At 37.5% G+C, this 25,932-nt stretch overlaps 1 protein-coding gene across 1 annotated transcript in view; it reads left to right on the forward strand.

Moving 5' to 3' along the window:
- FAM135B (family with sequence similarity 135 member B) overlaps positions 1-25,932 on the forward strand; it is a 245,759-nt gene that overhangs the window by 201,192 nt on the left and 18,635 nt on the right. The window contains exons 10-12 of the mRNA XM_005516890.3: positions 20,016-20,169; positions 22,811-22,860; positions 25,515-25,670. Coding sequence (XP_005516947.2) covers positions 20,016-20,169; positions 22,811-22,860; positions 25,515-25,670 — 360 coding nt within the window. The remainder of the gene's footprint in view (positions 1-20,015; positions 20,170-22,810; positions 22,861-25,514; positions 25,671-25,932) is intronic.

Genomic DNA, 25,932 nt, shown 5'->3' on the forward strand with positions numbered 1-25,932 from the left:
CTAGGGTGAAACATTAATAGGTCTGGTCTTCCAAGGCTGATGAAGCTTCACTGAGAGGCAGAACACAAGAAAATCAACTTTATGGGGATGCTGGTTAGTTTCTTTTCATGTCATAAACTGCCATGGGACAGTTAGTATTGGTCTAGCCTGTTTTTAATTTTGTTTAGTTCTATTTTCATCTCCTTCTACATTTCATGTGCATTTCTGTGTTTTCCTTGATTTAAGAAGTGTCCAGGCTTAAGCTCTGAAAATGCATCTCCTGGGCAAGTGCCTTCTGTTTAGTATCTTTTCTAGGGAATCAAACCTGATTATTCAGTTTACTGTAAGACTGCAATCAGTCAAGACTTTCCTTATTTTAGCCTTAGCTATTGTGAATAAACCAAAAAGAGCTTCTTTTTCCCCTGACAGCTGCAGATAGATTATTTTTCCAGAACAATTTACAAACTTTTACAAATGAACAGAAGTTTGTAAAGTGCAGGGACTCTAAATCATTACTGTTGTACCCTTTTCCTCTGGTCTAGGCATAAAACCCCAGGAAAGTTGTAGTTTGCTGCATCTGAAACCTTACTAACTCCACCATTTATTCAGTTTCATAGGTTTGGTAAAAAATCTACAAATTCAAGAAGCAGATTGTATCACAAAAGTAAATTTTGTTCTCACTAGTGTCATGATATGCAGTGGCATATGATGGATTGGTGGCATGGAGTTTTGGGTTTATGTGGCAAGGTTTTTGGCACCAGAGGAGAGTGGGACCAGGGCAGGCTTCTGTGAGAGGAAAGAAGAACCTTTCCCCACGTTAAACAAAGACAATTCACCACTCATGGTTCAGAAAAGATTTGAACACAGTAGAGTGGTTGCTGGATTGAAAGTAGTCTTAAACCCCCAGAAAAGCCAGAAATGTGATGAAATATGATGTTAAAACTGCCAAGTTATGTTTTCCATTTAACTCTTGAATACAAAGTAGAAGACTGTTACCTTGATATATCATATATAGGTCATACTTTCCATTTATCCTCTTTTTTTCCTGACAGGACTTGGATGCATCAGAGAGTTAATGCTCTTTTTAGGCCCACAGGTTGACTGTGGAAGTGCTCACATAGTTCATGTCACTGATTTTCTTTTTCCTCACTGAAAAAGCAATTGACTGCCTTAATTTTTGAAGATAGTCAGCATCAATCAGCTCTTCTTTCCACTTCCTGACGTAATCTTCTGCGTTTGGGCTGCTGAGGTGTCGCTGCTTAATAACAGATCCTGAAGGCTTCTTGTTCTGCACTTCTGACTTCTCACTGGGAGACTGATTAAATGCCAGCAGCTTTGGATTATACATGTGCATTTTCCCTAGATCTCATCAAATGACTTCTGGACATCACTGACACTTTCCTCATCTCCTGGCTTAGCAGAGTAGTTATAATAATTAATTGTCTTTAAATCTAAGTGATTTTTTAAGTCTTTCTGTCTCTACCCATTCCACTCCCTAGCAAAGAGGGATCTTCCTTTTCTCCTTTCCTCCTTCCCTCCCTCTCTAATATTTTCTCTATATCTATACTACATTTTTCCCTTCAAGCACAATTAAGACAACAAAGATATTTATTATTGAAAGAAGATATTTTTGTGTTGTCAGATAAATATGAAGGAAGACAATTTTTTTGGTCAACAAACTAGAAGAGAATAATCTACAGAATAATAAAAACTATGAAATAATAATAAGTGCTAGAACTTTTTCAGTTATTTTCAGCCCATAACTATGCTCACAGGGAATATATATCATTGCAGATATGTCCAAAATAGGATCATATCTAGTGCAATCTTGGGAGATGCCAGTGGGGTGAAACAGCTTCATGAGCTATGTGTGGTTTCCTTTTGGGGAACCTGAATTCCCTTTTGTGTCTGCTAAATTGCTTTTCTGTGTAAGGAAGTTCAAGGGCTTATTTTGGATGTTACAAGGTTTGTGTCTCAACTCCACACTGACTCACTCTTTCAGGTGATCTCAACTGCTCTAAGAGCTGGATACTGGAAGATTACAGCAGCTTTATTTATCTACAGTAAAATAAACTATTCCTCCCAGATCTGAAAACGGGATGGTCACTTACACTTCAGGATTTCTGTGCCTTACCCAGTAGCATAAACCTCTCCTGTATTCACTGTTGTCAGGCTGCTTTAATGTCTTTGTAATATTGTGCATCACATGCCTGCTGCGTTATAATCAAGTTGAATCAATGGCATACTGGGGATTATTAATAAACTGTACTCACAGTAATCTTATTTTCATTTGGCTAGCAGTTGCACTGCAGATAAATTGACTTCTAAGTAATCAGATTGATTAATCATATGATTTCTCATTAATAAGGCACTGGTGTTTGATGAGAAGTGTTCTTCTTTCATCTAGCATTGATGTAGCAATCCCAAAAGACATGAGGTTTATGTCTGGCATAACACAAGAACCAGGAGTATCATTCAAATGAAATTTGTTGATGATAAGTGTTCTTTTCCACAGACAGTTTGCTAATATTTTCATCTTTTTGGCAACATATGCAAAACCTGGGCTGTTCTAGCCTAGCACCAAAATATTATTCAAACATACATTTTTATGTCTCATAGCAGTCATCTGTGGTTTAGACTTCTTTTCTTCTCTGTAGTTATGGCTCTTTGGCCAAACAGTTCTTTTTCAGCTCTCGAAGTAGCAGGACCCTGAGATGATGTCAGCTCATTGGAGCATAGGGCTAAGAACCCCAACATTATGGGTTTGGTCCCTGTCCAAGCCACTCCCTTAAAAGTTCAAATTCATGATTCTTGTAGATCACTTCCAACTCAGAATATTCTTTGATTCTGTAGTGATTGTGCATCAAAGAGGAGCCCTCATAGAATCCATTGTAGGAACTTTAATATGTAATATGATTCTGTGGTTCTAAGACAAGTGAAATATATTTTTGCTTTTGTTTTAATCAGTTTTTAATAAATCTCATTTAAAATAGCTTTTACTTATAATTGCTCAATGCAGTTTACATCAGACTTTTATCTAGAACTACATGGAAGTGACTTTTGCTGTCATTTCAGGCTTCTCTACTCCAGTGTGAGTGTTTAATGGCAAACATGTGTTAGAATGCATTTGTAATGGGTGGTTTTAAAAGATTCCTTGGGTGTCTTGCTGATGCAAATGGTGTGATTGGGACTCCAGCAGATGTCCAACACATAATTATTCTGAAATACTGATATAGCTGATATACTGCTCTTTATAAGGTAAAATGACAAGTATATTTAATCAGTATGTTGAGGGCACCATTTGTGATAATTACTGATGAAGTCTTTAATCTTTGGTTGACTGAAGATAAATGGCTGATCTCTAGAAAGAACTAAATTATTTCCTAGGTGTAGCAGAAAACATGTAACTAATAAGGTGACAATAACTGGTTTCTTTAAACACTGGCATATTTTTTTTCTGTGTTTTTTTTACTTTCTGATCCGACATATGCAATGTATGGCAAAGCGATGATCTGCATTTTTATAGAGTGCAAAACTGAGATTAATTTGGGTTTAGGCCTGAAACATGGTGTTAAAAAAGCCTTGCAATCTTTTTGCTATGGGTGTTCAATGAAAATGTCATTAAATCAACTGGAGATTCTTGTGAAATTCCAGATAGGAGGGTGATGGTGACTTGTTCTGGGGAAAATCCTTGGGAATTGCTCATATTGTACTGATTATTATTTATTTTGTTAAGCAATAGAATTTGCATAGGAAGTTGCTCTTTTCATATGCCCTTTTTTTGCTGTTTTTCTGCATTGTTTATGTATTGGAAATAATCAGATTGCTGCATTCTCTTTCCAGATCTCACCTAGACTTATATAACTGAAAGGATTTTTATTATGGCTAATTTAGAGAGTTGTGAGTAGCGTGGTAAAAAGCAGACTAAGCATGGAGGATTTATTTCTCTTTCACAGCTACCATTACAGTTATATACTGAAGAATTTATTTGGCTTCCCCCACCATAATTTCTCACATTGTCTGAATCCATTTATGTGGTTTGTACAGGCATTCACTTGGCTGACATTCCTTCAGTTCAAGGTTTTCCTTTCTGGAGCTTTCAGCATTGATTTTTCAGGAATTTTCAGGAAGTGGCTTGTGCAATACCTTTTTTTTTTGTCTTTCTTCCCCAAAGTAAAGTGGAGGAGCAGTGAGAACAGATTTTTTACTCCTCACTTCAGGAGCTGGACTTGGCTGCTCTCTACCTTTTGAAAGAATGTTTTTATTATTCACTTTTTTTTTCTTCTCAGTATTTTTTCCAGTGGTACCTTGCTTAAAAATCATGTTCATATGCCCTAAGGAGCAGTAATCCTTGGCTCCTAAGGAACAATAATTCCCACTGACTGATGATGAGAGAGTTCCTGAAGGGAGACCAACTCTCAGAGCTTCTGAGCTGATGGCCTTTGCAGGGTGAGCAGAGATGCCAACACCACGGTTGAGATCCATCATCTGAAAGCCAACCCTTTGCTAGTGGAAAGTGTCCCAGACAGCAGCTCGGGGACTGGGGAATGAGAAAAAAGGTTCCCTCTTTTTCCTACCACTTTGGCTTGTTTAGTGGAAACAAATCTTGAAGTGACAGCAAAAGCCTACACCTCTGTTCACAGCTATCATGTCAGTTGTAATGACCCAAGAAACAGCTTCACAGCTGATAATTAGAAGTTTTGGTGCTGTGTGGGAACACTTAGAAGTGCAGTCCCTGTAACACCAGTTTGTGAAAAACCAACTGACCCCACCCAAATGGTCTCATATTTTTTCCAAGGATCAGAAAAATTTGGCATTGTGACAATCAGAAAAGAGTGGGCTCAGAAAGAGATGGGTCAGTGATGATTCTCAAAAGCACTGCCAGACAGAGGTGAATAGCATTAGACAAAAGTTTAGCCAACAAAGCATTTTTTTGGTAGCTTTATGGCAAAATAAGAATAATCTTGCTTCAGGACAAGAATAACTTATTTTGAAGGTGACTTGACTTAATCACATATCCAGAATCTATACTCCAGTGTTGTGATGAGTGCCAAAAAGAAATTTGGATCAAAATTGGTTAATGCTTCAAGGAAACTCTTTGCATAACCAGGAAAATTGTGTGAGTATTCATGCAGTTACACACATGAGTACTTGGGTGAGAATATGGATCTAAAGACTTATGTAGGGTAAGCCAGACACAGACAGAGGCAAATGAGCTCACACTACTTCTTTGAATGGCATAAACTTTGAGAAATCAACCTAGTTTTAAAACAATATTTACTTCTACTGCTCCCAGCGTCACAGTCTGGTGTTTTGATAGGGTCTGATGTATTGTTAATATCTGTGCACTCAGTCCCTGCATGATCCCAGGTTAGCTGGGTATGTTATGAAATGTGAAGGAGCTGCAGTATTGTTTGTCTGCTGCCTCTGGTTCCTAGCAGATCAGATAAGGCCAAGTCAGATAAGCCTTTACCCATCAATTTTCTTCCTTGTCTTCTTTGTAGACTCATACAAGTTTGGATTGGAAGAACCTTTAAACATAATCTAGTTCAAACCCCCTGCAATGAACAGGGTCATTGTCAACTAGAACAGGTTGCTCAGAGCCCTGTCAAACCTGGCCTTGACTGTTTCCAGGGATGGAACTTTTACCAGGTCTCTGGGCAATGTGGCCCTGTGTCTCAGTACCCTCAACACTAAATATCTAGCCTAAATCTACCCTTTTATAGTTTTAAACCATTACCCCTTGTCCTATCTCAACACACCCTGCTAAAAAAATCTCTCCCCATATTTCTTATAAGTTGCCCTAAGTATTGAAAGGTTACTGTAAAGTCTGCCAAGATATTCCCAAATTCTTTCCCTGGGTAGGATAAAACCATAAAGTCAGTGGAAGGCACCATGTATCTGCTCTTTGATGACCCAAGGCAAAAGTCATTGCCACCTCACAGGTCTTTGTTAGGCCTAGATACAATCTGCAATGTGTCTGCTGGAATTAGGTCTTCCTGTCATTGGCAAACAGAGTTGGCTGATGAGAGGCAGGGGTGAAAGGCTGAACAGGACAGCAGGACACCCCCAAGGCAGTGCTGAATAACATTCATGTGGGTGGTAAAGCTCTACTTCTGCTCTGCACACTGTGTTTCTTTGTAAACAAATACAGCTCCACTCTCCAGAGCTGCCAGTCAGTCTCTTTCTCTACTACTGAACTCATTAGAAGTATTTTATTGAAAACCATAAAATTATGGCCTGCAGAATAAATGGTAAGCTACTCATAGCTCATGAAATTTGATTGTCTTTGAGTGCAAATTACTTGAGGGCTGGTATATGTACTATCCATAATACAGGAGGTATCTATGGGGCTATGAAAATGAACCTGTGAAGATGTAATAGTTATGCAAATCCATACAGTTCCAGCTATTCAAAAGTTCCCTATTTTGTTGCAGTAAATTATAACATATCAATGTAATTGCCTTAAATAACATACCCAGAAAATGGTCTGATTAGCCATTATTTCTGTTTCAGTGTTAGAAGAGAAATTGTGGATTTCTGCAGTGATAAAAAGGACTGTACATTATTTTATCATTGGCTTTTCCATTTGATGTATGTTTACATGCATGTGAAAGATCTATAAATGATTCATTCCCTGAGAGTGTCATAAGTGAAGACTTCAGGAATGTGGCATAATCAGAGGATTAGACATTGAGCTGTTTCCTGGCAGCAAAAGACATAGAAACCACATTCCCCACATCAAAGAAACTAGACCTGCATTACAACACCTGGGCCAAAGAGGAGCAATTTTTGTGCAGACCAATTTTTTGCAAAAGGAAGACGCCTTTAATCTAGGCTGTAAATGATTTTTTCTGAGTGTGAGTTGAAATAAAATAATAAAATAATACTAATAAAATAAAATAATATTCATTTAAAACAGGTTTTGAAGCATTTCTAAAAGAAAAATCTAATGGATCTCCTTGGATCACTTTGCAACTTCAGTTACCTAAGTGATGGGACTCTCTGAGCCTCAGAATTATCTTCAGCAAAATAATTAGGGAAGTAATGGAAATTGATTTGACTTGGTTTTACAACAGACCTTGGAGTATGTTCTCACAACAGATCTTCTGTTGATTATTTTTCACAATGCAATAATGGAAAAAATTCAGGTAACCTGAAAAATGGTCCATTTAGACCCAATAAAAGGAATTTTTTTCCTCCCCATTTCTGTAGACCATAAAAGAGCTGGTAAAACACATTGCCAGAAGGTGCTTCTGTGAACTTTGTAAGATTTTACACAATTGTGCAAAATGACAGCACAGACACAGTCCTTGTTCTGAAAGGATGGGAACTGAGAGGGCTGTGCCATAAACCAATATTTGAGTATTTTGAGGAAGACTTTTCTTGGAGGCAATCAGTTTCTGAAGCTGTCAGGGCTTAGGCTTTTATTTTGTTCTCCTTGTTTACCTCTGTCTTCTCCGTGAGTATCAAATACTTGACTGTGATTGCTTGCAAAACACAAGACTTGTTGGATTTCTCTCTGATCTGGTTTGACAAAGACTACAGAAGTCAAAATCTTTTACCCACCTCTTTGGGGAAAAATGGAGGTCAATCATGATCCAAGTAGAAAGTCTGGGATAGGCAGGAGCATTTGTAAATAATAATAAAATATAACAGTCCTGTCAATAGAGACATGATTTCTTTCTGCTTGCATATGAATCATAGGAACCTACTTGGTAACATTTGTGGCTGTGGAAACAATAAAATAAAAACTCTGCCTTGGTAAGGAAATGTCAAACTACTTAAAAAATGAACTCATAAAAGTTGAAGTAATTTTTCACTGTCAAAAGAGAGTTAAATATTTCCTCTTTAGCCATTGTTTGACATTGTTTCTAATGTTTAAATTTGCTAAGATGAGGAAAAAATCAGAAATAATGCTGTGGTTGTTTCATTTTTTTATTTCCATTTATGAAGACAAAGGTAATTAACCAGCATGTAGCAACTGCTCTGATTATAGACATTTCAGCAGTGAATTATGGGCAAAACTCTCAATAAATTGATTTGGGTGGGTAGGGTTGGCACTGAATCTCTTCCCTCCTATGAGAATCTGTGTGATCAAGAACCAAAATAACCTACTAGGAACCTGTTTTCAGATTGTACCTATAATTTCAGAAGCCAAGCCAGTGGTAGCAAAATGACAGGGTTCAGTGATCTTGGCCACCTGCTGTAGTAGCCCTGAAAGCAAAGAATGCAATTCATAAACATCCTGCTAATGGGCTGGAGTATCAAAAATCCCAAGGCACTCATGTCTATACCCTTGTTATTTATAGAATGCATTATTGTTCTTATTTTCTTGATGGCACTATGCCGTGTTGTAAGGCAGTAGATGTATGTTCCCCACAAGTAGCACCAGTGCATGTTGATAAAAGCAAAGGCTCAGCCTGTTGGATTGATGTAGAACATAGTCAAATAGACTTTTTTTTTTTTTTTTTTGGTGTATATGGCTTCTTTGAATTTTAGGTTACCCAAGAAAAGGAAATATATCCTATTTTTTATTGTATTTATATGATGCTGGAATAGTGGTCCTCAGATTTTGCTTGTGGCAGCATCTAGCTCATAAACCTCTTTTCTACAAAATGTGAACAAGAGATGAAGAAATTCATCACCTCATTTAAGTTAGACTTAATTTTTATCATTTCATTAGTATCCTTTTTGCACTTTTGTTGTCTCTGGTCCTTTATATATTTCTTTCTTCGAACAGGAGGATCCCTGTCTTTGCCTTTGAGTCTTTCCTACTGCACAAATGGTGCTCCAGTGTTTGAAGTAAGCAATTCCTCCTCTGTACACCAACATATTTGTAGCTGAGAACAGTTTTAAGAGTGTAGCAGGATGTCAATTTTTTTGCTTTTTAGGTTTAAAATGGCATCTTTGTGTGCTTCATGCGCTCAAGGTCTTCATGCAGCTCAAGCACAGTTTGTTGGGAAATTTCAAGTAGCCCCAAATAAGTTTTCATTGGTATGACCTTCTGCATAAACAGAGCAAGAGTGGTTGCAATAGGGACATTTCTTTAATGCTTCATTAATTCATTCACTGTTCAGTGCATCCTGTGATTAGGGGCAGGATATCAGTCAGGATAACCCTAACCAGTCTGATTCCAGTGAAAATACTGCACCTTAGAAATAGAACTCATCAAATATTTGATCGCTTTGATATTTAATTTTGATGTGCTTCCTGTCAACATTTTGGAAAGGTAAAGAAGAACCCAAATTTCAGAAAGCCCAAATGGAACATTAGTGGGACAAATACAGTGAGACTTGAGTTATTTCTGGAGTCTGAATGATGTGCAGACAATGCAGTGTCAGCCTGGTTCTCCTGCTGTATATTGAATCCCACTGACATGCTATTTTCCTAGCAAGAAAAAAAAACCCAGACTCTGTGGTCAGAGATAGGAAAGAGTGGTGTGACTGCTGAGTTCAGTCCACCACCTCTGTGGGAAACTGTGAAATAGGCACATATTTTGGAATATATTTTCCATATGTATATATATATATATTTATGTTTCTGTATATGTATGCATATTTATATATATGTATAATTATATATATGTATATTTTATATATATTTATATATATGTATATATGTGTATTTATGTTTGTATGCACATATATAAAATATATATAATTATACATACATATTTGTATATTTTTATATGTGTATAATTATATATATGCATATATATGTGTATATTCTATATATATTTATATATATGTATGTATGGAATATATCCACATGTATATATGGAATTTATTTTCCATACTCTCTGCATCCTAATGTCTACTGCTCCCCACATTAAATAATTGTGGTGGTGTCCTGTGCTATGTTACATGACTCAGCACGTGTCAATTTATCTAAATTCACAGTGTACAGGTGAATTTAAGGTATGATTTAATTTGTATTTGTATTTGTAGTTCATTATAAGGTTTTAAAAGGTTTGTTGTGGTGTTTAAGTGTCAGGTCTTGAAATGTGAAGTCACAAGGACTAGATGGTTTAGAATCACCAAGGCAAATGTTTTTGAAAAAAAAAAAGAAAAAAAAAAAGAAGGGTGTTTCATTTCACTTTGAAGAAGGAAATACTTTTTTCTAAGTTGACTTAACACGTTGTTTTTTTTCCTGTGTGGGCAGTGAACTGTAAAATCAATTATTCCTGTAGCTCTTGTCATATGTGAACAGAGGTCCAAGCCTGAAGTCACTTTCTCCCTGCCAGTCACTGTCAGTACATAATAGAGCCTGGTATTTCTAAATAGGAAGCTGCAGTCCTTGTTGCTTCTTTTATTAAATAAAAAAATATGTCAGAGTGACCATTTGCTTCATGTCTGTGCTTCAGAAAGCAACACAGAGCCAAGTAGTGTGGTACATGCAGTTTGATTGAAGTTCACTGTGTTTAATAGTATATTCTGCCCAAAAACATGAGAGAAATGGCACCTGAAAGAGAACAGAGCTGAATTTGTTTGTTAGGTCCGCATGAATTGTCAGTGTCTTCAGCCAGCTCTTGTGTCAGCTGTGGCCATTCTCTCTTGAAAGGATGAGATGAGACCTCCACCTCCCCACACACCTCCCCTCTTCCATCTCACGTCCCTTCAGTTCCTCATTTTTCTCTAAGATGATTTCCATGCTCACACTACACCCAAAAATGCTCTGAGGCTGATTGTCATCTTCTTGGAGTCAGCAATTGCTGCTGAGTGAAGACTCCAAATCATGCTGTCTGAAACATTTCTCCTACTGAGGGAAGAAAATGCCTATTCATATTCAGGATGCTTTAATTTTATTTTTATTTCTCTGTTCAAAACTATATGATTTTTAATTTATTTTTTTTTAAATAATGCAGTTAACTGTAAACTTCTGTAAACAAAGCCAATAATAACTTATAAAATCCTGGGGAAAATAATTTATTTAATTACTTAGCTCTTTGTTCAAATACTTAATATCAGACAGTATATAGCATTGATATAAAGAGAAATACTCTTCCAGCTGCTAACCTGTATAATTACACACCATAAAGCCATTTCCATCCCGGCCAGAGCCACAGCTGAGCACATCCTTCCCTGTTCCTAGGCAGGCATACAAGTTGAATCAAAACATTTTTGACATTTTCTGACGTCCTGAATGGCAATTGTAATGGCACTAATGTTCTAATATCACTGAACAGGGTTTCCTCTTCCATGCATATGTGTGTGTACATACAGGTGGGAGAGACAGAAAGATGTTAACAACTGTTCTTTTAAAAATTTACTGTTTTATGCTGCTGCCTGCAGAGATGAGTAATAACAAGGCAGCTCTTCAGCTCAGGGGTCCTCGTTTGATCACAGAAACAGGAGTGGATTTGCCTTCCTCATCTGTGAGTTGGCAGCATGGACTCTTTAATCAGAATGGACAATGTATTAAGGCCCTTTTTGATGTCTCCACTGTGTTATTTTTGGTTAGGAGATCAGAATTTGCACCATAAGTGTGTATGTATTAATAAATATTTAATTTAAAATGACATGTAAAGTCCAGCTTTAGATAGATAAGTAGATGATGGATGGATGGATGGATGAATGGATAGATAGATAGATAGATACATACATACATACATACATAGATTTTTATATAAATCTTTGTATCTAATCTATCCTTTTTTTTCATAAACATATATTTTTGAATGTTTGGGTGGTTTTTTTTTCCCATAAAATTGTAATTATTCAGTGTTGCTCTATCATCTTTTAGCCAAGAGATACCATAATGTGCTTTGTGAATGTTTCTCATGCAGACTCTTAGTAATAACAATATGAAGATCTGGACTAACGTGTCATTTTCAGACACAGAGGTAACAGAGGGAAATAAAAGCACACCCAAAGGTTTGTAGTGGATAGGGTGACATCAGGCTGGCAATGTAAATAGTGAGATTCTTCAGGACTCCATCTTTTTCCCAGTCCTCTTTGACATCTTCATTAACAACTTGGATGCAGAACTTGAAGAAATACTAAGTAAATTTGTCAATGACACTGAATTGGAAGGAGCTGTTGAGTCCCTCAAGGGCAGAGAGGCCCTGCAGAGAGATCTCAACAAATCAGAGAAATGGGAAATCACCAGCAGTGTGGAGATTAGCAAGGGCAAGGACTGGATTCTGCACCTGGGATGGGCAGCCCTGGATGTACAGACAGACTGGGGAATGAGAGGCTGGAGAGCAGCTGTGGGATGGGACCTGGGGGTCCTGGTCAGTGGAAGCTGAATGTGAGTCAGCAGTGCCCTGGCAGCCAGAAGGGCCAACCCTGTCCTGGGGCATCAGGCACAGCATCAGCAGCCAGGCAGGGGAGGGGATTGTTCTGCTCTGCTCTGCACTGGGGAGGCCTCACCTCACGTCCTGGGGGCAGTTTTGGGTGCCTCAATAAAAGATATAAAGGTATTTCAGAGTGTCCGAAGAAGGGTTATGAAAATTGTGAAGGGCTATGAAGATAATGAAGGGTCTAGAGGGGAAGACATATAAAAAGCAGTTGGGGACTAGGAATTGGATTCAATGATTCTAATGGATCCCTTCCAAATTAGGAGATTCTATGATTCTATGATACATGATTCATACAGCTTTCCTTGTGCCAGATGATTCAGTGCTCATCTTAGAAAAAGGATGCCTTGGGTCAGACTCTGACTTTGATAAGACATTTTCCCCAGTGCTTAATTTGCTGCTAAAGCAATGTTTTTATGGCTTTAATTTTCTCTGTGCTGATATATAACCCTAGAGATCAGCTGAAGAAAAAGGATTTTTCCCCTTCTTATTTATCATAATCAGAATTGTTCAAGAACTTCTATAGAATACCCTATATATGCTTTTACATGAAGAGCCACCGTGATTGTAGGCATTTGTGATGATCCATAGGATGTAACATAGCCTCCCGTCACTAAGTTCAGTTTTTAAAGTGATGTGGGAAATAGAGTACAAATAATTGAATAGAAATTAAAAAATTGTGAAATGCCCCCTAAAAGAAAAACCAAAGAAACCAAAACATCTGTGCATGAACTAAAGTATTTTGTTTTTGTTTTTTTTAACCTTCAAATTCTAAAATATATTGCTATATGAACTTTATCTTGATGAAAATGAAAATAAAAATAAAAAAAAAAAGCCAAAAATTTTATTCTAAAGGAGAAGTAATTTTTTTTCTTTTTCCTTCTAAAGGGGTCAATATGAGACATTTGGAGCATTGTCAGTTTTTTTTCCACATAGAAGGAAAAAAATAATATCTCATAGAAGAATTCTATTCTCTCATAGAAGAATTTTAAGGGAAATCAGTGCAATCTGTCAAATATATTTGCTTTACTAAAATTATATTTTTAGATGGTAATTTTCCCTAAAAAATACTTTCCTGGACACTCCTTCTTGGCCAATTACAAATAAAAAACCTACAGCCTCCATTTAGAACACTTACAGTACTGGAACTGTGAGACACAATCATTAGAGCTGACCAGGAGAATTCTATTCTATCTCTTCAGAGAATGCTCTTTCTTGGGCTTGATAGTTCCTACTTTTCAAGGGTCTCAAGTCGAATACTTTCTAACTGCTAATTTTGTACAAAGTGTAAATTATCAGTGAACCTGTCACTAAGTCTGACTGCAGTGCCAAATATTTTTTCTATTTCTTTATTATCCCAGGGGTTTTAACAAAGTAGCTCTAATTTTTAGAGGTAATGAATGTCAAATTGTGTTTATGAAATACCAACCGATGTTTTCTTGCATAACAGATTTAGTGAGAGGCATAACATAAATAGTTCCATATATTGTCAATGCATTTCTAATTATTGCCCATTATTGAAGCTTTGGATTAGTGTTATTAGTGTAACTGAAATAGGATTTAAATATAACATAATGAACCAATATATCAAATACAGACTAGTAAATCAATACAAACAAAGCAATTTATTAAGTTGATAGAACATGCACATCCTAGTCCAATATTTCTATTTATCTTAAATGTTTGGTCCTCAGTTTTATTTTTTTAATGGAAAATATTAATTTTCTGTTTTCCATGGCTGTTCCTCCTGTAAGCATGCTGTCTTCCTGTAGGTGGATATTAGAGGAAAGAGATTTACAGGAGCTGGCTTATGTGGGTGTCTCTACCCTCAACAATGTGCTGTGTTTACATATCTGCTGCTGTCAGATGAATACCAGAAATGCATTGTTTTTCTGCCAAATAGGATCAAGATTTGTGTCCCATGCCTGTTATGTGTAGTCTGTGGTCGCTCTGTTCAATAAAAAATGTTTAAAATTCCAAGACTGGGCTGAGAAGAAACAGTGTCACCACGGAATGGCATCCACAATCTGGCCTCCGTGGGCTTCCATGTCTTTAAACTATGGGTTTTTTTAGATTTGCCAATAATTTTTCACTGCCTGGCACAGGGATGTAAAAGATGTTTGTATTGATGAATGAATTAATGAGGGGGAGTTGTTTGGGTTTGGCAGTTTTCCATAGCTGAATGGAGATGTAAATATAAATAAACACACATATAGAATCATTAGGGTGGAAAAGACCTTTAAGATTATCAAGTCCAGCTGTCAGCTCAGCACTACCATCATTTATACCATTAAGCCATGTCCTCAAATGCCACATCCAAGGGATTTTTGAACACTTCCAGGGATAATGATTCCACCACTTTTCTGGGCAACATGTTCCTATGCTTGACAACCCTTTTAATGAAGAAATCTTTTTTAATATCCAATCTGAACCTCTAAAATCACTCTATGTGTATACATATGAGTTTTTTTCTATATATGCCATACATATTTATAAAAATATTCTTAGTCAACCCAAATGCAGATTTTTTCCTTGTTGTTGTTGTTGTTGGTTGGTTGTTGTTTTCCCTAGGAAATATCATTATTAAAAGGTTTTCATTTTCAATCATCTAGATTATTTTTTTCTCTTTAAATTGCATATAGGTTCTGTCATAAGAATGGCTCAAAAGACATTCTTTGCCCCTTCAGTCTTCTCTGAGAGTTCATTTTAATGTATTTTCATGATAACCTCTTTAGGACAAAAATAATTTCTGATATGCAACCAGTTTCAGAAAATGGAATAAAAACTTGTCCTTTTACCACTGCTCAAGCACTTTCACTAATGAAGTGGAAACACTAAAGTTTTAGCTCAAGACATAACTATAATTTAATTTCCAATCACAAAATAACAGGAAACCTCCTGTCTTAGAAAACAACATCCAAAGTAGAGAGTAAAGCCTTGGACCCTGAGTTTGAAGCCAGAATAGAATTTTCATATTAAGTAATCAAAATGGACTTGCAGACAAATGGGCAGATGCTGTGAACTTAGAAACAACTTTTATCTTGAGGGGCTGTGATTTATCCCTCAGTTCCAGGCAGTCCTGTAGATCTTTCCCAGAAGCAGGTAAGGTAGGGCAGCTCTCTCTGCTATTGGAGAACAGTTGGAGACTTCAAAATGTCAATTTAGTCTGGAATGGCTTTTTAGTATATTAAAATTCTTGACAAGCAATCTGAATCTGAATTGTGAAATGTGTTAAGAGTTAGATTAAGCATAAAGGGTCTCATTTACCAATTGTTAATGCTATTGTTGAACATTGAACGTAGTTAGCATAGCTCATGAAATTGCTTTAATACAAAACAAATAAAAGCTACTTACTGTACATTACAAAGCATAAAATTCAGTTGGTGCCTTTTGATATTAGATAGACGTAGTACACAGGTAGTGAATATCCACAAATTGTTTTCCACATTTGAATAATGAATTGACATGAACCTTATTTGATGAAGGTGTTTGCTTCTCGCAAGTAATTTTCCTTTCTCTTATTATAAAGGAAAAAGGACATTTATAATGCTATATAGTCTAATTACAGGAGGAATCTGTTGACTGATAAGAGCATTGCACAGGGAACCAATTCATTTAAAAGACTAATTTACTTAAATGTATTCAATGGGGATATTGCAAAAATGTTTATTTTGTTTGGGCTTGTTGATATTGAAGGCTATTTTACTTGGCTGGGTAAATCTAGCAGAAGGCCAGCTTAGAGGATAGATGGACAAGTGTCAGCGATGTCAGTGTTGGGGTCCAGCTTTGCACATCATGATCAAAGTGAACTGAAGCCTTTACATTCCCAAAACACTAGGCAGTAGTCTTTATCTCACATTTGTCTAGATTTTTATTTATGTGATCCTATAGTGTGAGGGCTCCCTACCCTTGGCTGAGGGTTTGGATCTAAATGATCTTTAAAATCCCTTCCAATCCAAACCATTCTGTGACTCTGTGATTGATGATGATCACAGTAAACAGGGAAATGGAGAAATTAGGTCTGTATTCTTAGGATTCTTCATGAGGAAAGAGCTTCAGAGCTCTTTAGCTTGAGAGAGTTTATGACCTTTGGAAGAAGTTGCAGGAAACTCAGGAGGGCTACAAGGATGTTGTAAGGTTATGCAGGGAGCAAATTAAAACAGCCAAAATTCAGGCAGAACTTAATTTGTCTACTGGTTAAAAAATACAAAATATTTGTATAAATACATTTAGAACAAAAGGAGGGCTAAAGAGAATTTTTGATCTCTTTTGCCCTAATGACGTTGTCACAATGGAAAAAAATAATTTTGTGTCATTTATTTATAAGTATTTATTGGCTTCTGTGTTGTCATCCATTAGGTCTTAATTCTTGAAGTGAAATTTGTCAGAAATTCATGACCTCCCAAAATTTTCAGAAATGAATAAGGGAAAAAGTCAGAGGTGCAGTCTGGCACTACAGACAGAGGTTGCCTTGGAAGAGGAAATCAGCACAGATGCATTTTTCAATCAGCAAGAAGAATCTGTCTACCTACAAATTAATGGGATTAAAATAACAGTAGGTCAAAGGAATTATTTCAAAAGGCCATGAGAATCTTTACAAAGAAAACCAACATGTACTTTTACAATGGATATTACAAGCCCGGAGCAGCCATCAGTCTTCGGGCAAGGGGGGATTTTCAGCTTCAGTATTATTTTTTTATTTAATTAGAGGTTTGTCTTGACCAGAAGTAAACCAATATTTGTCATCCTGAGTTAAGAAACCTGTAAAGCTGAGTACTTTGTAGCTGTTTAATGGGTCACAGCCACTATTTTTCCTGAGATCTGGTTTTGCAGCAGTGTTTTCCCTGAGAAGAAGCACATGACATATTACCAAACTCAATTTGTCTGTATTGTGGTCTGAATCCCTTTCAAGCTATTGGCAAGAAAATAGGGAATCACCTGAATAAAAGAAGAGGCAATTAAAGTAGCAAATATGAAAGGTCTGCAATCTTTAGATCATCCTAAAAGAAGACATTTCTTGATATTTCTCAGTTTGTGATGGATAAGTGATGGATATCTAGAGATGGATAAGCTGATTAAGCTGCAGCAGTTTGTGGTAGCATCATTTGGCAGATGCCTGCCCTGCTGGGGTCCCTGCAGATGAAGATGAACAGACCTTAATTCACATTAGTTTAAACTGTCCCTGAGGGGGGTTTAATAATCTTTGTAATGTCCTGCTCTGTATCCTGTATGTGTGTGACAACTTTCAGAAGAAGCAGAAGCAACCCTGTGAGAGCAGTCATACTTTTAAGTCGCTGAAGAACTAGAAATTTGGAGCTTGTCACCTTTTTTTTTCTGTCATGCTCACTTTCCAGCTCAACAAAAAGATTTTTAAAATTAGGATGCATGTTACCATTAAACAGCAAGGTTTCAAAGCCAGTTGCTTGGAAATAGAGTAGAACTTAATCAAAATGCTTAATGATATGCCCTCGTACTCATGCACAGCCCAAAATGGTCTGTGCAGCGCCTTTCCTCTCGTGCAATGGCATTCTCAAAGCACAGAACCTTTCTTTGGCACAGTCACCCTTCCCAGAGAGCTGAGACAGGAAGGGAAACAGAGCTTGGAGAAATCTTTTCAGCTCTCTATTCACACAGGTATACCATCTACATCTCACAGTATGAGATGAAGAAAACTTGTAAACTTGAAGAAAGTTTGCATTGCAATGGAGAGAGATGCTGGGGATAATTTTGCTTGCCTGTTGTGGTTGTACTCAGTGCTCCTAATTCCTTGTCTGCAGTTTTGAACGTGGTCAATTGTTCAGTGTAAATCAGCTGAGGACAAATTTGAAAAAGCACCATAAGATAGGAAGAAAAACACTAAAAAATTCAAAACTGGACTAATTGAGTAATATATTAAACACTAATTTATGCAAGTTTTAAGCCTACCTGCAGGTGCATTTTCCTATTACTTTTTATGTTTCAACTATAATCTGTGCCAAGGAATGACTCAAAATAGACCTATTAAAGTGTAGCCATGCACAGCACTTTGTCAGCATTCATATAATCTGTGAAATTAACTCACTTTCTTCCTTCTCATCAGTGTAGCTTTTAAATGCCAGACTAATTTTTGCCTAAAAGAAAAAAATTCAGCAGTGGATAATAAAGGAGGGCATATTTTCATGACATTGTGACATTGTACATCAATCCACTTCCAATTTTCTATTGTTCTGAGCAGCATTTTTCTATGCTCCCTTTTTTGTTTTGGCCGTGGTGGGAGTAAAAAATATTGTGCTGAAGCTGGAGATTTTGAAACCTTAGAAGAACAGCCAACTCTGTCAATTATCATCAGCTGCTTCTCTGCAGGTCTAGAGAGGAGGTCCTTTTGTGCCTACCACAGAATCCCTGTTAACTCTTTAAAGATTTGCATGGGAAGCTGAGGGAAACATCCTGTCTCAGGCCAAGATTTGTCAAATACAGGTTTTAGGGAAGTCAAAGGGAAAAAATCACAGGAGATATGCTGGAATGTGGTTGGTTCTTCTCTGTTGCTCCTGGAGATGTGCAGATTTTGGGACTGTTGAAGAAGGCAGCCAGCACCTGGCTGGCCTGTAGGAATTCTTTCTTACCCCAGCGGTGATAAGCAGTGGATTAATTTGTAAATTATCCATGTTTCACAAACCCAAGGATTAATAAGTAGTTTCGCTTTAAACCTAAGCAGTTCGAATTTCAAATATCAGTAATTTATGCAAGCATCTTTTGACAGAAGTGAAAACTTCTGATTTATGGTGCCCTAATGGAAACTCAGCTTACATTCTAAGTATAAAAGTGTTGTTTGGGAAATATTGGTAAACCTGCTGTGATGTGTCCAATTACATTCTCCCACAAGAGATATTCTAACACAGACAGTGACCCTGGAGTACAGAGTGGCCCATATTTGTTGATGGGGTAGCAATGCCATCTGCATTTATTCACTGATACAGATAACTGCACCCCATGGTACCATCGAGCTAAAACCTTTCAGAAGGCAATAAGGAAAGTGAATGTAGACATCTTTATAGTTCCTTCCACCCCTCCTCCTCCAGCAGAGAGGGTGTATTTCACACAGGATTCTTTGCTCTGGACAGAGGTATTGGCTCCAGAGTGTGGGATGGACAGAGGTAAAATTCTCTGTTGGACTGTTTGGTCTGAGGGTCTTTTCATCTGACATTCTTGCTGAGACCTAATAGTTTTGTTATGGTTTGTGCAAAATGAATATATTGAATGAGATACTCTTGGATTACACATCTAGCTAGTTGGGTGGCTGGGAGGTTGGGATGGTTAAAATCTCTCTTTGCTTCCATCTGCTTGATTAGAATTGAAGAATCATGGAATGGCTTGGGTTAGAAGGGACCTGAAATATCACCTAGTTCAAATCCCCTGCCATGGGCAGAGACAACTTCCACTAGCCTGGGTCACTCCAAATCCCATCCAGCCTGGCACTGAACACCCCCAGGGATGGGGCAGCCACAGCTTCTCTGGAAAACCTGTGCCAGGGCCTCACCATCCTCACACTGAAGAATTTTGTTCCTAATATCCTGTCTAAACCTACACTTTTTTTTTTTTAGTTTAAAGCCATTACCCCTTGTCCTATCACTATATACTTTTGTAAAAAGAGATGAGTGGCTGTCCACAACTGGATTTTTGTGGAAACCTGTCACACAAATGGAGACCATGAATTTTAATTTCCCTACTTTATTTTCTTGATACTTTTGCTACACAGGGCAGCTTTTATGTCCCATCTGAAAACTGCATGCAGCATGCATACAAGTGGCATAAGGATCTCTGTCTTCTGCTCCTGAATGCTCAAAGGGGTCTTCACACCTACTACACCCTCATAATGAATGAGATTCCTGATTTGCCACAGCTGAAGTTGGGTAAGTGAAAAGGTGTTTGAAATCACTGAATATTTTACACTGCTGCATTTTTAAACACATATTTTAGTACTAAAATTCTTGGTCTGTTCAGAGACTTTAAAGGATTTTCATGTGTTTTGGGATAAGCGTTTAGTTTTGCTGTTAAAGATGACTGACTCCTCAGATTATGTGAATCCTTTCATAGCTTTTGGCCTGATGTGTAGATGGATAAAATATTTTGATACATTTCTCAGAATATTTGCCTTTTGGTGATTTTTTGCCTCAGCTGCATTTTGAAAAGTGTAACTTCCAGTTCTGAATGGCCATGAAACCTTGGGAAGACATAATATATTTGTTTTTCTTTTGAGCAAACATTTTTTTATAATTGAAAAGAAAAATCTGAAAGGTGGTACAAGTGGGTTTAAATTATACTCCCTTCTTTATAACTCAAAATATATTTCTCCACTGTCAATTGCAACTTGCTTTTCAAAATTATTCTGATTTTCTTCCTAATTCAATTGTTTAATAGATTTTCTGGGTTTTTTGGCAGAATTTTTTTTTGGCTGCTCAGGCCTCTTAGATGTAACATGCAGGTGCTGTCTGGCTGGATTTACAGGATGGAGTTCTGGAATTTATGTTTAGTCATCTTTGTAATGACAGCATGAGGTCCTACGAAAATGAGACTCATTCATCTCATTCAAATCCTGCTGTCTCACCTGTTTCTTTGAATTCAAGGAATGTGCCTCATAATTTCACATCTGTGTTTTTGTGTCTTTGTATTTCTGTGGTGTACAGGTTTTAAAGTTACCAGTTTTGTTATGTTGCAGAGATAATTACATTTGGAGGATCAAGTGCATTGCCCAGGATGTTTAAAAAGGGAATAAAATTTTCCAGTAAAGTCCTCATATATAAGAACCATCAAACACAATGCATTATGCTTCACACATTTGTGGACTTAAAGGATCCTATTTTCCACTTCATCTCTTGTTTCCCAACACAAATATCCCTTAAAGATAGTCTAAAATTCATAGTTAGGTAACAGTGTGTCAATCCAGCCACAAGAGAAAAAAACCAATAACAACAAAACAGCATTTTAACTTGCAGCTTATGAGTTCCCAGACAGAACACAACATGCAACAAAACTGCTTCATGGATCTTGGTTATCAGGTATAGATAACAGAGGGTTTGTGGCTCTCCCAGACAGGGGTACAGGTTGTGAGGTGGCAGAGCTATGCATGGATGAGTGACCACAACTCCAGGACCACCCCAGAGCACACATTTATGTTCTAAACACCATTTTCCTGGTTTTGAAATGAACACTGGTACTGAAGCAGGCAATTCATTTGCAAATGTACTTCTTTTAACACGTGTAAATTTGCAAAATGCAAATACCCTTTTTAGCCTCTTGAGCAGAGTGTTATTTGCATCATTTTATTCACAGTCTGCAAAACTACTAAAGATTTGGTTTTCAGGCTGATCTTCTGACACCAGTTGTGAAAGTTGGTAAAATTATGGGGTGTAAGATTCATGCAGTAAGATGAATATAAATCAAAATTTTTATGTCTGTCTCCTTGCATTCATTGGGGTGAAACATGCCCAATTAAAAATATGTTATCTGACACAGGCAGTTCTTTCTAATTTGGGATGACATAAACTGCACCTTGTACTTGCCATATTTGTCCACTGAGCAGGGGAAGAATGTAAATGGCTCATTCAATTGTAAAATCTATAATGGTCATGTTAATCTCATAGGTTTTTACAGAAGGTTAAGATAAATCCAAGAATATAGATCTCTGCACACTTCCTTAATTATTTTTTTTCCTAGCTTCATGAGTAGGATATTTAAAAATAAAGTATCTTACTTTAGACATTAAATTGGGAATGGTTACTTCCCAAATTTTACCAGCTCAGATTGAGTCTTTTCAAGGCACGGCCCATCTTAGTCTGCCCTTTCCCGTTTATTAGTGCTATCTGAGAAGAGACATTTGGGGATTGAGGCGGGGATTGGTCTGTGAATTGTTCTGCTTTGTTCCTGCTTTGTTTCTTTACGACACCATTAGAAAGTTCCACATTGTAAAATCAAGCTGCTGAAGTTTGGGGGTTGATTGATGTCCTCCTTTTCCTGATGGTTTGTGGTGTATTTGAAGCTGGATTCTTTCAGGATTGCATCAAAGCACTGCTGCTTGCAGTGGGGAGGTAATTCCAACTTCACAAGGCAGTAGAGAGATACCCAATATTTTACTATTCAGGAATTTGATGTGGATACACAGTTCTCTGTAGCACACTGGAGACAACCATTCCTTGCATATCATTTACTCAGACTCTGTATTCAGTTCTACACTTGGCCATAAATGCCAAAGGCTAAAAAAATCAAACTTCTTGTAAAAGGGAATCAACAAAGAGTCAAATCCTGTTGTCTTTGTCACCAAAACCAATATTTTCTACTGGTTTAGTGGTCCAGGTTGCATAAGCAGAAGTTGCACCTGCAGGAGTACAAAGTGGGTTGCAGAGTGCCCACATCCAAACAGAAACTTGTCTGTCAGGAAGAATGCCAAGATTGGTACCCAAATGACCAATTTATCTCATGAATAAACAGAAAAAAATTAATATTTCACATCCACTGTTCTCAACCCTGATGTCTGTCTGTCTTTTTTCTCCCCAGAGGAGCTATCTGTGGAAGAGACATTATCCCAGCTTTGTATGGAGCTGCAGGTATTTCCTTCATCAGAACCTGCCCATAGGTTTTTCAAGTCCATTTTTCAAGTGCACTGGGACAGCCCAGCAATACATTAGAGCAGGAAAAAAGGGAATTTGGTGCCATCAGAAAGTTTGTTTACTGTTTTTCTTCCACCAACAATTTTGCATAACTTTGATTAGTTGCTTATAAGGTGTTCCAGCCACTTTTAGCAAGCCACGAGCTGGATTATTCTAGTTTCCTTCATTGAGCCTACCCCGAGTATCAGGATGACAAAAAAAATTGTTTGGGGTAGGTTTCAATTATAACTCTTCTGCTGACAGAAGAAAAGGTATTTTGGCAGGTTGTACAACCATATATTTTCAAATAAAAATACCTAAATATGTTTGGAGGATCATGGGGGCAAAAAAGTGATTTTGGCACAGAATGAATAAACTACTCTCTTGAACTTGCTTCTGCCAAGTTTATTTCAAGTGAGGCAAAGACAAGTCATCAAGAGTGCCAGGAAGAAATGCAAGTGCTAGCTGATCACTGAAAAATCAGAGATTTTACATATTTTATTTATCATAGGATCATAGAATCATTAGGTTTGGAAAAGATTTCCAAGATCATCAAGTCCATCCTTTGACCCAATAGCACCATCTCCAGTAAACCATATAAACAATGTGTCACATACTCATTTTTGAACAATTCCAGGGTTGGTGATTCTACCACTTCCCTGAGGAAGTGAATCTGGTAACAATTAATGGAGGGAAGATGAGTCCAAACCAAATGAGAAGTCCATTTACATTCCTGCTACAAATTGTGAGCTAATGTTTGTCAGCCATGGTTTTAAAACTGTTTCAGATGACAAATTTACTAGTTTTAGGTCCTGACTTGGATACTTTGAAGGAAATCTGATTTCACATAAAATTGATTTAGAGAAACATAACTTATTGGGCTCATCTCTACTAGATTTAGAAGTTTTAAGGGTATAGGACAGACAATATAGTCTAGAGTCTTCTTTGGACTAATTTTCAGTACATTAAGACTCTCACAGTTAGAAATACTCCTTCCTTCCTCCCTTCCTCCCTTCCTCCCTCCTTCCCTCCCTCCCTGACAAACATTTAATAACCAGTAAACTGGACAAATAGACATCACACACCTATTCCTAAAATGACTTGCATTAATAATGCATCTTGCTTGACGACTGAGATTTCAGTTCATGATGTAAGAAACAGCTTACTGACTTAACAAATAAAAAATTAACACTGACATACAGCATATAAAATTGGATGCCATAAAGTAAATAGTGCCCTGACTCTGCAAAGATAAATTTTTGAGCAGGATCTTTTGTTTCCCAGTACCCCCCTGATTTTTCCCGCACCAGAATGGGTGCTGGAGTTTGTGCCATTTCGGGTAAGTCATTAAAATGGAATAGCATCCAAACAATGTAAACTCAGTGACAATATCTGTTTTATCCACACACAAATTTTCTCTGCTTCTCTCACACACAGACAATTTGTTTTTAATCATGGCTTAGTGTCACCAAGCTGAAAACTACCTGCATAATAAAATGTGAAAAATAAGCAGGTTTTCAGCTGCAGCGCAGACCTAACCAAAGAACAGACCCAGTGAATAACATGGAGGTAAAAGGCAATGTCTGTCTCTCATTAAAGAAATTAACAAGTTGTGAGGTGGGTTTGTTCAGCCTGGAGAATACTCCAGGGAGAGCATTTAACACCTTCCAGTACCTAAAGAGTCTACAGGATAGCTGGAGAGGGATGTTTTACAATGGTATATAGTTCTAGGACAAGTGGGAATGGTGCTAAACTGACAGAGGCCAGGTCTAGATTAGATATAAGGTAGAAATCCTTTATTGTGGGAGTGGTGAGACACGGGCACAGGTTACCCAGAGAAGCTGTGGATGCCCCATTCCTGGAAGTGTTTAAAGACAGGTTGGATGGGGCTCTGAGTAACCTGGGATAGTGGAAGGTGTCCCTGCCCATGGCAGGGGAGTTGGAAGAAGATCTTTAGCCCAACCCATTCTTCGATTCTATGAAATTGTGAAATGAGGAAATTTCTTGTGCAGAGGCTTTGCTTTCTCACAGAGCTTTAGCACAGAGCTGGAGAGCACACCAAGACCCAGCATGTTCTATTGTGGGACATGGGCAACAGCACACTCTGGGATGTCTGTTTTCATCATGTGTTGAGGACACAATATTTTGGTTTGAGGTTTCTTGTTCGGTTCTCCCTCAATCACCCATTTGTATTCTAATGTGACATGGCTGAGAGGGTGCCTTTTGCTAAAAGTCTGGCCATGGTTTATTATTTCAGAGCATCCAGCACCATCTGGTGGATAATTTGGAGCCCACAAGCTTTGATTTTCCCCCCCACCCAGTTACTACACCTGCAGTAAAGTGTCTGCAAAAAATTACTTGTTCCTGCTTCTTGCTCTCTGTTTAGCTGAGACTGTTTGAACTAAAATATGTGATTTTAAAGTGGGGACAAAAAAAATCTCACCAGCTTTATTTGGGGTAAAATAACTGAAAATGGCAGCTTTAGTAATAATATTTTTAAATCAAAATAACTTTTTCTTGGTGCTGTTGTTCCTAAGAGGACTTAATATGATGTATGAAGTTATTATTTTCCATAACATTCTTGATGCAATAATTTCCTTTCTATCCTTCAGCTGATGAACAATCCAGAGAAGATAGCAGAACAGATAAGCAAGGACCTCGCCTGGCTTTGCTCTCACCTCCTGGCCCTGTGGACCCAGTTCCTAGAGGTGGCAACGCTCCATCCAGAAATCACAGCTTATCTGACTCAGGAACATCACATGCTAAGGGTAATCTTAAGAAACTAAAAGGATGTTCAGTAATGGTTACCTCCTGATAAACGTTAGAGATTCATTGGATGTATATTTCCAATCCAATTCCTCCTCTATGACCATTTATATGAAATGGGGTGAGCACAACAAGAGCTGAACAGGAGGGGGAGAAGAGGCGAAGCCCAGGATTTGAAATTACAGATTCCAGTTTTTGGAATGAAGATGATTGAGTTTGTGTGATCCAGGATCTTACATAAAATGAGTAACTTTGAACTCCAGG

This window comes from Pseudopodoces humilis, chromosome 1 (assembly GCF_049639895.1).
Source record: "Pseudopodoces humilis isolate 2021_Gansu_Grassland_sample_001 chromosome 1, ASM4963989v1, whole genome shotgun sequence".
NCBI lineage: Eukaryota > Metazoa > Chordata > Aves > Passeriformes > Paridae > Pseudopodoces > Pseudopodoces humilis.